The following is a 14,800-nucleotide window of genomic DNA, read 5'->3' on the forward strand; positions in this document are numbered from 1 at the left end:
TTGATAAAGTTAAAATGTTCGAGGGAAAAACTTCTTTCTCTAAAAAAAAAAATAATGGAAGGAATTCATTTCATTTTTGCAATGTTTTCAAAACATCCGATAGAGAATGCTATTAATAGATATGTATTTCCCTTTCAGTACCTCGCCACCTCCCCCCTGGCCCAGTCCGCTTACTCACAGATTCCATACCAAGGGGGCGCCATGATCCAGGGCCTTCAGCTTGATGTAAGTTTTGATAAGTGGTAAAGCCATTAAAGTTTCTGGCACAACTTATATTGTATGAAAAGGAAAATAAACTAGAAAACCCTTCAGTCAAAATGACATATATTTGTGTAATTTAATAAAATCATATATTCCAATATTTTTCTTTACATATTGGAATAAAATTCTTATCATTAAAAACATCCATTGAAAGAGTGGATTTTTATTACATGCAAATTTTGTGTGAAGTGTTACATTCATGAATTTGTGTAATTTGTTTAATTACAGCCTGACCAAGCTAGCGGTGAAGAACAATTACAGGCTAACCTTCAAGCTGCCTATGCAACTCAATCAAGGTTAGAACAATTACAGGCTCACATACAAATTCTTTAATATGTGACTCAAGTCAAGGTAAGAATAATTACAGGCTGACCTAGTGAAAGCTGCCTTTGTAATTCAGTCAAAATAAGAACATTCTATTATAGGCTAACTTTTAAATTGCCTACATAAATCGGTCAAGAATAAATCAATCATAGGCTTATGTACAAGGAGGCTAGTAAATGTTAAAGTAAGAACAATTACAGGTAAACCTACAATCTGCCTATGAAACTCAAGTCAAGGTAAGAACAATTATAGGCTGACTTGAAAGCTGCCTATGTAACTCCGTCAAGAATAAGAATTGTAACTAAATAGGTTAAAGTGAATTTTTAGTAAAATCTTCCATTCAGTGATGAAATAGATATTTCTAGAGATATAGTCAGACCTCTTTTTCTCTCACTTTATGGGACTAAGAAAAAACTTCCAGGTATCTGAGAATTCAAGATATTGAGATTAAAATACAACAAGAAAAAGTAGTTGTAATTTGCAATTCACTTCAATATACCCATGGTTACCATATTAGAGATAATCAAAGATAACTGTTTTTGTTTGCTCAAATGCATTTGAATTATTTTCTTTACTGAATTTTATTTCAGCTTCACATAAGACATGGCCACATGCACCAGACTAACTCTGCTATTCTGATTGAGAGGATAATTGATCGGTGCTATATTTGTATCCAAAGTCATCAATGTCCCCCGCTGAAAGCCTTTGACAGGACGCATAACATTTTCATCAATTTGTGACATTTTTTTCTGTAATTTTAATGACAGTGGGTAAAATTGTTTTCCACAAATACACAATTTTATTTCCTTTAATAATCTTTCTTGTTTTCTAATATGGCAGCATTTCTCTTCAATGTCACCAAATAATGTCTATAATTTACAAGATTAATTTTTCATCTGACAGGTGTAGGAAATGTTTTGTGATAAAAGTTTTCGTTTAGTTGTTCAAAAAAAAGACAAAAAAAACCTGAAGTGTTAAAGAGTTGCCATTGTCTAAGGACAAGGTCATGAACCACATGTTTTATGTTATGCAATAGGAAATACTTCAGATGAAGCCTTTTATTTGTGTATTGAGAGTACATTCTTTTATTCCTACCTCGGTCGTTTGTTAATTGTGTGATTGACATGTATAGTTCAACAGTTCAAATCAAAAAAAATAATGTTGGTAGAACAATCGCTAAATGACAATAGCTTATTAGTTGTTGATTAATGTTTCTGTGTTTCCAATCATTGATGAGATTATCTTTGTTATTTTCTGTAATCGTCAATTTTTTCTTTTTCATTTTTGTTTTTTGGATTAATTCCTCCAACTTTTAAATTAAGATTATTTTAAAAAAGATGGTATACATGGTATAACCATTTGGTTATTAGTTTTTCTGTGGTAAAATTGAAAACATTTTAATTGAAAATCAATTTTTAAATATGACTTTAAATTTTAATGAAAAATACTTTTTATGCTTTCAATTTTTATTATAATTATCAATTGCCCTTTATATCAGGTTATCTGAAATTGCTCATTAACAAGTATGTTGTGGATAAAAGCAATATAATAATACTACACACAATGAAATAACATGTGAATAGACTTTTTAAACTTAGGTATTTACACAATATAGCAACTCATTGTGAACTCTGCTTTATGAAAACGTTTTTTATATACTTTGATGCTAGAACCATGTTTCTATGTGAACTACTCTACTGCTCCTGAATTTCCATCATCATTAAAACCAGTCTGTCTGTTTGTCGGTGTCATTCATCTCTACTTTCTTTATTCATCAGCGTAGTTATAGATTAATCATTTCATCATTTTCACCGTATGTTGCTTTTGCATTTGTGATCAATTGCTTCACGTATACAGTTTTTATTGGTCATTATTTTACCTGTGGCATTAGCCTTGAAATGTACAGTGATTTACAAAGTAGTGTGTTTTTTTTTATATCATGCACATTTTTAAAAATATGATTATGCTTTTTTTTCATCATTTGATTATAGAATTTTGACATGAGTGAACTCGGATAGATAATTAAAAAATGAGACCAAAAACATTGGTATTGCTGTAAGTATATTGTAACAAATAGAAGTAATTGGTCTGTCAGTGGTTAGATTAATACACATGTTGATGTGATTTGACATCTTTAATTTAAATTTCAAGAGTATACATTTATATATTTATGTATTTGCTAAAGCCACTTTTTTATATAATAGGTTAAGCTTATACCTTTCACATTTGTAGAGTATTATTGAAAAACATGCTTGATTACAGTAATCCTGGAAAATTTTATGCAATTGGGTTATTTATGTTAATATGCAAGTACAGCCTTTCTGTTAATTAATATCTGACATGGTTTGGTTAGTCATTTATATTTTTTTTTAATTCTAAAAAATATTTATTTCCAAAAGGAAAGGGATTGAACAGATGGCAAGAAAGCCTATTTAAGTCCTCTCTTAAGTTGTTTCATTGCATTGTATACCAAAATGAAATATTTGGGCACCACATATATAACCCAAAACATAAGGTACCTTTCCTGGAAAAATGTCAAATTTACAGCAAGAGGAAATATCCTTGTAATTTACAGTAGGAGGAAATATTCTTGTCATTACAGTAGGAGGAAATATCCTTGTAATTACAAGAGGAGGGAATTTCCTTGTTTACAGCATGTAAGATGGGCAGTTTCTCTATATCAAAGTAAGGGTAGCTTTCCATTTTATGATGAAAGACCTGTTTGATCAAAAAGTGACATCTGTAAATCTGTCATTAGTTAATACAGTGGCTATACATGGATCAAAATTTATACTGCATCATGGGAGAATAGTTCAGAACTGTGATGGACATGGCATTTCGTGCATATAGTGCTGTAGCTTTGTATTTGATTGTTGGTTAGCTTTAGTTTTCATTTTCATTTTTGGAATTATATATTTTTTTCCCAAGGAAGAAAACAATTCTTCCTAGAGGCATTGATTTACAGAAATATCATGAATTTTCATAGCAAGTCTGATCCTTTGCTTGGAATGTGCTGATTGAATCATGGCTTCACATTTCATTTATTTTCCATTAATATGACTAGGAATGAAGTGTTATACTGAATAATATTCAGACTGTAATTGTGAAATCAACAACCTTGTAGAATTATATATGTATAGCAATACAATTTTTACTTTTGTTACAAACCATGTATGTAATGAAATGACTTTTTATCTTTTTAAAGTATTGTTCATTGTTAAAAAAAATTTGAAATTATTTAATCACTTTTCAAAATTTACTAATGTTCATAAAATTACAAATTTTATCTCCTTGTTACATGTATTTTTGAAGCAAAAAATACAGAATCGTTTTCAATTTTATAGCTAAAAGGTATTTTCAAGACATACGAAAACAATTTATGAAGCAATCAAAGACATGAACAACATAGTTATAAAGGAGAGATATTATTAAAATCTCTGTCTTTCAACTCAAATTGGAAGTCTACTATAGTAAAAGCTAGTGTTATATAAATAGTGATTAAATTTAGTGAAATTCTAGTGTTATAATAAATTAGACTGCTTTATTGTTAGAGATGTAATGGAACGCCGCTCTCAGGGAGAAAAATTAACTACAACAAAAGTCTGTTTTTGTGAACATTATTACATAATGGTGTGTCCATATGTTTTATTTACTGTGATCTAATTAAGTTCTGAAAGCAATCATTTTTATTTCTTGGTCCAAAACAGTCTTCCATTTTTTGCACAAGGCTGTATATGTGCAACAACCATTTCAACTGCTTTTAATACAGTCCATATGCAGTTTTGCAAGGAAAATGAGAGGACAGAAACATTAACTTTTGGACTGCACTGTGCATCTGTGGGTCAATAGATTAGCATTTTTCATGTTGAGATACTCAAGGCATATAGCTTAACTAGCAAAGAGCTAAATGTCTTTCATATTCAATTTATCCTCAAGGCCAAGGCGATCTAAAGTCTGTAGGCAAGATCAGGACCAACAACACAGAGTAAAGTGTGTCTTTGGAACTGAGGAAATTATATGAGCCATATAGTGGGGACCAAAGTAATTCTAAAGAAATCTTAAAATTTGATGATTTGGCTTTGAGTATAAGTTAACAGTTATAGTTTGGTTTACAAAGTTATGGAATGTAGAATGTTTTGCCTGTAGTTGTTGAGGACAAATATGATTTTTTTAGAGTATCATGCATCTGTTGTCATTGAAACACAAATCTGAGTCTTTTTTATTTCATTTTGTAGATTTTTTTTTTTAATTTTCATTTAAAACTTGTCATCATTCATTAGAAATAAAATCACATGGTTGATTCAAAGCACCTTGTTTTTGTTTTTCAAAATTTAGGTACCTCTAAAATTAAGGTGTCTCTATTATAATTAAGAAAGCATTTGTATTGTGTATTTCAAAATATTGCAAATGGCAAAAATTTAAGAGCCCGAAGCTCAGGGTTAATATTGCACTTATTTGTGTTGCTAAATCATACTGACAAAAAAGTTTTATTTTATGATTCAATGATTGAAATATGCAAACTTGTGTTGGAAATTATATTCACCTTGAAGGTCGGATACAGGTGAACATAATAACATGATATCTAGTAAATGGGATTTCAGCCCATCATTCAATCGCGATAAAAATAATTATTTTGGGAGGATATTAAAGTACAGTGTACAGGTATCATAAATGTGCGATGAACGAAAAATAATCTTGGAAGCATATAATTTTTCCTATGTTCTATCGTCCGTCTGTCTGTCTGTGCCCCCTGAAACTTTAATCTTGCCCATAACTTTTGAATAGTTGGTGCTAGGGCTTTCATATATCACATGTGTATTCCTTGTGACAAAACCCTTTTGAGGACCAACATATTTGACCTCTTGACCTTGGAGTTTGACCCACTGTTACAGCGTAAAATATAATAACGACGCAAAATGTAATTATCAGAGATTATTACATTTGCGTTATTATATTTTGCATCGAGACCAACGCAAAATGTAATAAAATACCTTTAGAATTATTACATATTTCTTTATCATATTTTACGTTGAGGTCAATGCAAAATGTAATAACTCAAATTTGTAAAAACTCACTTTTTTGGATCCTTACATTTTGCGTTGATACATTTTGCATCGAAGTTAACGCAGAATATAATATCATAGAAAGTAATGATCGCTTATTATCTCTACAAATGCATTCATCATAGAAAGCATGAATACAGTATATTGCAATCATTTAAATTTTTTTTATATAATTTTGACATCCTTATCGAAAATATTCCTAAATTTCCTGTCGGTATACTTTTTACATTGATCCCCAGGCAGAGTTTATTAAATTAAAATGTCCTAATCCTTGTTGGTTGCCATAGTAAAATGATGACCATATTGTTCGCACTTTTGGAGGTTTTCATGTTTTGAATAATTGTTCTTATACCTCTTGTTTTATCAACAGAAAAGGATATTTTTTTTTACAGTTAACATGCAAAAGCTTTTTTGTTATATTTTTAAGTTCAACTTATTGCGCCACGGGAAATTGTTTCTCCTTCAATGGATAGATGGAAAAGTTTAACCTCTAGTAACAGAAGTCATTATTTCAATTGGCGTTAATAAAATTTGTCTAAATTTCGACACAGAATTTCAAGAACACAAACTTTGGATTTACATGTATGTATTTATATTTTTTAAATACCAAAATTAATAGTATTGACAGATTTTTGAAATATCAGAAAATGAGATTTAAAATGGTCTCAAATAATGTCTAAATTTTAATATTAAATCTAAAGAATGTTTTATAACATTTTGCTTTAATCTCGACGAAAAGTGTAATAGCGCAAAATGTAATAAGGCAAAAAAGAGTGTTAATACATTTTGCGTTAGGTACATTCTGCGTTGATCGAGACGCAAAATGAAATAACTTAAAAGCGATTATCTCAGTTAATTATATTCTGCGTCGTCTTTACATTCTGCGTTGTAACAACCCATTTTTGCAAAATTTTATCAAATTTTAATCTTGGCCATACCTTTTGAACAATTGATACCAGGGCTTCACGCATGTGTATTTTTTTGTGATAAGTCCTTTCCTCAGGTACAAATATTTTTTATCATTTGTCTTTGACCTTGGAGCATGACATACTTTAAAAAAAACCTTAACCTTGGCCATAAGTTTTGAATGGTTAGAGCTAGGGCTTTCATATTACATACGTATATTCTAAGTTCCAAGACCTTCCCTTGGGTACCTATGACTTTGACCTTGAAGTTTGCCGTACGTTTGACAAACTTTAACCTTTTCCATGACTTTTAAACGGCTAGGGCATTCATATTACATACGTACATTCTTAGTTCTAAGACCTTCACTTAGGTACCAACAATTTTGAAATTTTTACCTTGACTTTTGAGTTTGAACTAATTTTGGAAAACTTTAATCTTGGTCATTACTCTTGAACGGTTAGTACATGGACTTTTATATTTCACAGGTGCATTTTTTGTAACAAGATCTTCCAATGTGTACGAACAATTCTGACCTTTTAACCTTGACTTTTGCGTTTCACCTACTTTTCAAAAAACATAAACCTTGGTATTAGCTTTTGAATGCTTTTAAATTTCACATGTATATTCCTTGTAATAAGATGACAAGACCTTCCCTTGGGTACCAACAAATTTGACCCTTTTACCTTAGAGTTTGACTTTCTTTTGAAAAAACTTTAATCTTGGCCATAACTTTTGAACAGTTGGTGCTAGAACTTTCATACTTCACATGTTTATTCCTTGTGACAAGACCGGCTTTCCTCGAGTACAAATATTTGATCTTTTGACCTTGACCTTGGAATTTTATCTACTTTTGAAAAACTTTTACCTTGGTTATACCTTTTGAATGGTTGGTTCTAAAGCTTTCATATTTCTCAGGTGTATTCCTTGTGACAAAACCATTCTTTCGGTATCAATTTTTTCGACCTTTTAACCTTCACCTTGGAATATAACTTGCATTTTAGAACCTCTAAATATAACCTCTGCCATGAGCTGACGTACGAGGGTATCAGTGTTTCACAAATACACCTTGTTTTAAGCTCGTGCTTATTTGCTTTTACAGTACTTGTTTCAGCGGTCATATATGTTTATTTATAATCATATATGTGAAGTGCTTCTACATGTATGTGCAGTAAACGTACGGCAAGCATGCAGTTATAAATCGATAGAACAGATAAAGACCCTCAGTAAGATATTTTTTCTTCCCTGTACAAAAAAAGAGATGATATTTCTAAATCTTGCCTATCTCTAGGTGCAAATTAAGATTTGTTATAGATTTTTCTTACACTATACCCTGATAAATAATTAATCAGCCCGTTTTAAAAATCACAGTTGTTCACACAAGTTTGTCTTGTCAGGGAGGAGGGTGGAAATGACCTAAATAAATCCTGTTGAAACTTAAGTGGTATTGTCAAATAAAATGAAAAATGACCGCCACTTAAACCAGTCTCATTTTAATTATATTTTTAGTGGAAAATCTAACACGAGGAAAAAAGTTTGATAAATATTTTTCTCAAATATGTTCAACACGTTGCTTCTAACATAAATATCTATCATTACTCAAAAACCATATAAATGGACAACACCGATCAAAGGTTCTTCACATTGATAAATAAAAAATACATGTACCTTTCTTTTAAATTTGATAAAACTGACACACATTTGCATCTTTTTACACTTCTTTTGACAGAACATATTTTATAGTTTGCAAGGTCATTACGTTTCATTTTGTAAAATTTTCAAATAATTAAAAGCAATTTATTAAAATCTAATTTTTACTCTTCCATGTTCTTACTTAAAAACTATATTTTATACATGTTTTCGATGAGAAAACCAACAACTTATCAAATTGTAATAATACCTGCATTTTATGTTTACAAACACCGCTAATATTTATTAATTCCTTTAAATATCACTCAAATAAATTATCACTCTTATCAGGCCTTTAATTGCAAGTTTAACAAGATTCTTTTTTCTCCATCTGTACATACATTGAAATAAAGGAAAAACAACAGGATAAGAATATTTTTTTAATTAATTTTATTCATGTAATTAGTGCATGACAGACAAATACACTTCGTGCTTTGCAATGATTAACATTTGCCGCAATGAAGTTTTTTTAATTAATCTTTTTTAAATACTAGAATAAATATTTTTTTTTTTTTTTTTTTTTTTTTTTTTTATAAAGGATAAGGTCAATTAAAATTCTATGAAAACATAGCCATATGTTGCTTTTCGTTTCTGTACTTTGATATATATATATATATATATATATATATATATATATATATATATATATATATATATATATATATATATATATATATATATATATATATATATATATATATATATATATATATAACGTAAATTGCATAACTGTTGAACTCTGCTACTTTGCTCTATGTGATTTTATTTTTTTTTTTTTTACAATTACTGCACATTTGAAAGGTTCGAATGTTGTTGTACAACTATATAATCCCTTTTATATATATTATATCCTTGCTGTCTAGAATGAATTAATATATATTTGATCATAAAAACTCTCTTAATTCAAAATGAAGAAAACACAAATATGACACATCATCATTAGTTGTTATAAATATAGTTAAATCATCTACGACATGATTCTACCAATACTACAGTAAAAAAGATTTCATTGTTCAGAACAATAAAAGAAATTCAAGGAAAATGAAATAGTAAAAAAAAATTACAATGGGAAACAGAAATGATTTCAATCCTTACAAGTTTTAAAAAATGTCAGTTCTACAGATCTGAAAGAAAAATTGAGAGAATATAGCCATGATTGATATATGTTCTCTTTCTTTGTTTTGCACATGGAATTGTCAATGTTTTTTTTTTTAAAGAGTTATGTCTCTTAGTTCTGGTCACTAAACCAGACTGCCCAGGAAAGTACGAATACGGACTCACATGGGCCATAGGAGGCTGCATGATGTATCCTGGGTGGACCCAGCCCTGGGAGGCGACAGTAGGGTTAGTCTGAGCCACTTGGTAGGTCTGCTAGGTGTATCTGGGGAGGGTCAGGCCTGCAGGAGTCTTTAAGGCGGGAGTTCCAACTCTGTAATAAAAAATAAATATAAAGAGAATTTTTTTTTATTTATATATTCATTTTTTTTCTTTTTTTATCTGCATTTAAAGGTTGGTGCAGGGGGCGTAAGATACTGGATTATGTAATTTTGCATGCAGATGTCTTTTTTGTGTTCATGTTAAAAAGAAGCATTTAACAATCACTTTAAATACATGTATTTTTTTTCTCCATTCTTTTTCATTAAAATTCTTCTTTTTGTAACAGAACTGCAATCATTTTAGTACCCATCTCATCGAATGCATTTTTAACCCCCCCCCCCCCCCAGGATAATTAAAAATTGAAATCTTTAGCATAGAATAAAAATTCTTTAGAGAATGGTCATAACATCAAGCAAAGCCTAACAATTTTGAAATTTCTCTCTAATTCTTATTCTCTCCAGATAATTTATCAATAATGTTCTATTTTGCCCAAAGGTCTGAGTCTGATTCCCTTATTGAGGTTAAGTAAAAAAAAGTACTAAAATATCTTTATCTAAATAATAAACTGAAATGAATCCCAAAATGGAACTTATTTTTTACCGGAATCCTCTCCTGCATTGCCTTAGTCATTAACCTGGGGAGCCCCGTCAATTATCCTGGGATCTGACTAAATAGTACAAAAAGACATCAATTCTGAAATGCAACAGAGAGTACGAAAAATGCCATATGTTCAAATACCATCAGCTTAGCAAACCCTCCAAAGGATAATTAAACAGCCAATAATATGTCGCATTTTTAATTTGTTTTGTGATATGCTGTGCTTTCTCTAAATTTAGATGGTATATGACAAAAGAGAGGCCCATGGTCCACAGTGCTCACCTGAGCCATATTTTCTTCATTTTCTGGCCTGGTTCTATGGGACATATCTTGAAAACTTCTGTATGCTGTATGTCTATCTGAAGTATTGCTGATCAGTAGTATACAACATTTACAAAGATGTTCTATCACATTGTATGAAAAAGATTTGAAGCCTATATTGTGGCCCCACCAAAGTCGCTCAGGTTATGCTTTGAGCTGACTTGAACTTTGGTTCGTAATGTTTGGAATGAGATTTTCACTAAATATTTTATGAAAAATGTTTCGCCTTATTATGGAGTCTCAAATATGGGAGCATGATTGAACAAATTTGAATCTACACTTTATGAAGATTCATTCTTATAAATCTGCCAAATTAGGATTCTGATGTTCTATAGAATTTAAAATGCTTTATATATATATATATATATTTGGAATGTAAATTTTACTCGGACGATAGTCGAGTACTCGTTGAAATTTAAATTAATTTTTCATGTTATTTTTCCTATTTGTCTGTAACAGACTTCTAGCTTGTACAATATTCAGTCTACGCTATCACCATTATACAACGAATTAATGAATCTTTAACATTTACGTAGTAATAAATACGAGGGTTTTCCCAAAAAGTCGCAGACAATGTTTATAACTTTGTAAACATTCAACATTTATTAAACAATTTTTGCACATTTATAATTTATTCAATATTCCTTAAAATAGCACATTTTAATTATATATCTTTAATAGTAATAATATTATGACGATTTATAGGAAGGTCGATATGGTCTGTCGGCGCACGATCAAAATCCGGAATAATTTATGCATGTAACTATTCCAATTGCATTTGTTTCTCTGGTAATATGTTAGACATCAAACTCAAATTTATATCAGTGAAATTAGAAACAAAATCTTAGTATTATGTTAAATCTTCTATTATCATATTGATACTATTCAATGTTGTCATACTTAAATCTAATTTGATGTTTAAGCAACATGTACTATGCTTAATTTTTAGTGCCAAACAAATTTTATGATGTTTTTATGGTGAAACATTGCATTGTTATATTATTTAAGATAGGACCTCATTGGAAATAGGTTCTTCGGTTTAAATTAGTTTTCCTGGTATCAACTAGTCACAGTGGAATTATATTTCTAAAAATATTTATTTATTTACAAATCTATATAAAAATTCATTTCCCAAATATTTTCTTTCAAACGATTAATTTAATTATGTGTATTTTTTTTTATGATGATTTGATAGCAAATAAATGATGATGATGAAAGACATTTTTTATATCCTTTGCATTTAACTATAATCACGGAAACGTTCCCAAAGCTTCCTACAATGATATACATGTATAACAAAAGGATCATGGCATTTGGCAGGTATTGATACAAAGATTTCTCATTTGATATATCCACCGATGTTTCTCTTCTTCTTGTTAGTAATTACAATATACCTTATTACAAGTATAGTATTTTTCACATCCGAAACCTATGAAAGTCCTTTGTCTATTCAGAACGCACAGGAATTAAGTGGCGCGAAATCCCCTTATAGTTTTTAGCTCACCTGAGCCGAAGGCTCAAGTGAGCTTTTCTGATCACATTTTGTCTGTAGTCCGTCTGTCCGTCTGTCTGTCCGTCTGTAAACTTTTCACATTTTCGACTTCTTCTCCAGAACCACTGGGCCAATTTCAACCAAACTTGCCACAAAGTATCCTTGGGTAAAGGGGATTCAAATTTGTTCAAATGAAGGGCCACGCCTTCTTCCAAGGGGAGATAATAAAGAATTCGTGAAAAATTAATGGCATCATTAAAAAATCTTCTTCTCAAAAACCACTGTGCTTGAAAATATGAAACTTATGTGGAAGCATCCTGAGGTAGTGTAGATTCAAGTTTGTTCAAATCATGACCCCCGGGGGTCGGATGGGGCCACAATGGACGATCAAAGTTTTACATAGGAATATATAGGAAAAATCTTTAAAAATCTTCTTCTCGAGAACAGCAAAGCCATGATTGGTCATATTTATGTGGTAGCATCTTCAGGTAGTGTAGATTCAAGTTTGTTCAAATCATGACCCCCGGGGGTCGGGTGGGGCCACAATGGGCGATCAAAGTTTTACATAGGAATATATAGGAAAAATCTTTAAAAAACTTCTTCTTAAGAACAGCAAAGCCATGATTGGTCATATTTATGTGGTAGCATCCTCAGACAGTGTAGATTCAAGTTTGTTCAAATCATGACCCCCGGGGGTCGGGTGGGGCCACAATGAGCGATGAAAGTTTTACATAGGAATATATAGGAAAAATCTTTAAAAATCTTCTTCTCAAGAACAGCAAAGCCATAATTGGTCATATTTAAATGGAAGCATCCTCAGATAATGTAGCTTCAAATTTGTTCAACTCATGACCCCTCCCCCCTCCCCCCCCCCCCCCGAACCCGAACCACTTTTATATTTAAACTTTTCAACCTTTCAAGACTGAACTGATTTCTGCTTTTTCCTAGCCATAGTGCTCAGGTGAGTGATGTGGCCCCTGGGCCTCTTGTTGTATTACTTATTATTGACTCAAAGATAAACAATCAAACGCCCTTTATCACTTCTGTTGTCGTTGATGTTGTTTTTGTCTGAGAATGATTTCTCTTTTAACGGAAACGTAAATTTATCTCCTTTTTCCGTTTTGTTTTTGGCTTTAGATTTTTTTTTTTTTTATCAGAAACAGTAAATACTTTATAGAGCTTTTCTCAGGTTTTAAAGGATTTTTAATTCTTATCAGTTTATATAATGATATTTAAACTAAAATACAGATCTCTTTCTTACAATATAATATAAAAGCATTTTAAAGCAGTATAATTGAAGATTTGTTATTTGTATGGAGAAGGTGACTCGACTAATGGTAGACAGGATAAATTTTTCCACAGGTTTCTTTAACGAAGTACAGGATGGCCTATATCATGATGGATGCATGTTCTGTTTATAACAAAAAGTCCATGTAAGCTTAGATTGTGAGGATTGATTGATTAATTGATTAATTGATTTATTTGTATGTTGTTTTACGTACAATTCGAGAATTTTTCACTCACATAGAAACTCATATAGAAACGTCACCATACATCTATGAAGGGCTTCAAATTTAGACCTTTACTTGGCACTCAGGGCCATTGAGCTGTGAGGGTTCTTTATCGGGCCAACGCCTACGCGTCCGAAGGACCCGCAACTTTCACTTCAAAGTGGCGAGCGCTTAAGGAACAGATCACTTAATTTTACATAAAAGAAAATGAAAGCATGAGCAATAGATAACTTAATTTTTGAAGAATTTCATATTCTCACTGAATTATAAGAGAAAAGAGAAACCGAGTCATTGCAGGGTGGATGTTGTAGGAACTTGGAAAACGCCATTTTGACAGGAAATAAGCTGAAACCACTTGAAATTTTTTTTCTTAAATCAGGGAAAAATATATAAGAGAACACAAAAAGTTAATACATTGTTTTAATGTCCAAAATATCAAATATTGTCAATCTATCTAAAACTTGAATTTTGACAGGATTTCTGCCAATATTTGGCTTATTTAGAAAGGTTTTAAAACATTTCTTAAAAGCATAAAACAGCAATGCTCTGCAATGGTAGAAAAGTAGAAAAGGCAAAAAAAAAAAAAAAAAAAAAAAAAAAAAAAAAAATCCAGATACACAGACATCCACACAGACCAAATATTAAATAAACAAAAAGCATAAATAAGGCTGTTTCATAAAAAAATAACTGTGGAGTGTAGAAAAAAAAAACCCTGTAAAATCATAGAATAGCTTCAAGAAGATCTATGTTTAAATATTCTATCAACTTAATTGTTTGGTCACATAGATGCGCAAGTTAGAGTGTCCGTTGGAATGAAATAAATTCTTTATCGTGCCAACGCCTACGCGTCCGAAGGACCCGCAACTTTCAATTCAAGGTGGCGAGCGCTTGGCGAAGGAACAGTTGCTACCTATTTTTTTAGACTTAGGTTCGACCTTCCGATCACGTGTATCGATCACTCTACCGACTGAGCTTAGATTGTGAGGGAAAAATATATTTCTGGTATATGATACACATCTTTCACATTAACTGTTATAAATTCAGGGTCAAATAAAAAAAAAATACTTGATAACATTGCATATTGTATTAATATCCTCATATTTTTTAATGTGCAATAAAGGAGGCTCATTTGGAACAACTGTCTTCTATTTTTAAGTACTTGCCAGGACAGAAGTAGGATGAATAAAGAGGCCATGTTACAATTTGGGGTCTTGTGTATTCGCAAAAAAAAAAAAAAAAAAAAAGAAAAGAAAAAAGGTAGA

At 31.0% G+C, this 14,800-nt stretch overlaps 1 protein-coding gene across 8 annotated transcripts in view; it reads left to right on the forward strand.

Moving 5' to 3' along the window:
- LOC133188510 (RNA-binding motif, single-stranded-interacting protein 3-like) overlaps window positions 1–4,891 on the forward strand; it is an 80,355-nt gene extending 75,464 nt beyond the window's left edge. For all 8 annotated transcript variants that reach the window (XM_061323968.1, XM_061323972.1, XM_061323975.1 and 5 more), the window contains 3 exons: window positions 139–225; window positions 490–557; window positions 1,176–4,891. In XM_061323968.1, coding sequence (XP_061179952.1) covers window positions 139–225; window positions 490–557; window positions 1,176–1,185 — 165 coding nt within the window. In that variant the 3' untranslated portion in view covers window positions 1,186–4,891. The remainder of the gene's footprint in view (window positions 1–138; window positions 226–489; window positions 558–1,175) is intronic.
- Window positions 4,892–14,800: the final 9,909 nt, after the last annotated feature.

Source organism: Saccostrea echinata, unplaced genomic scaffold (assembly GCF_033153115.1).
Source record: "Saccostrea echinata isolate AGI-Se365-2 ecotype Australia unplaced genomic scaffold, CSIRO_AGI_Sech_v1 ptg000016l, whole genome shotgun sequence".
NCBI lineage: Eukaryota > Metazoa > Mollusca > Bivalvia > Ostreida > Ostreidae > Saccostrea > Saccostrea echinata.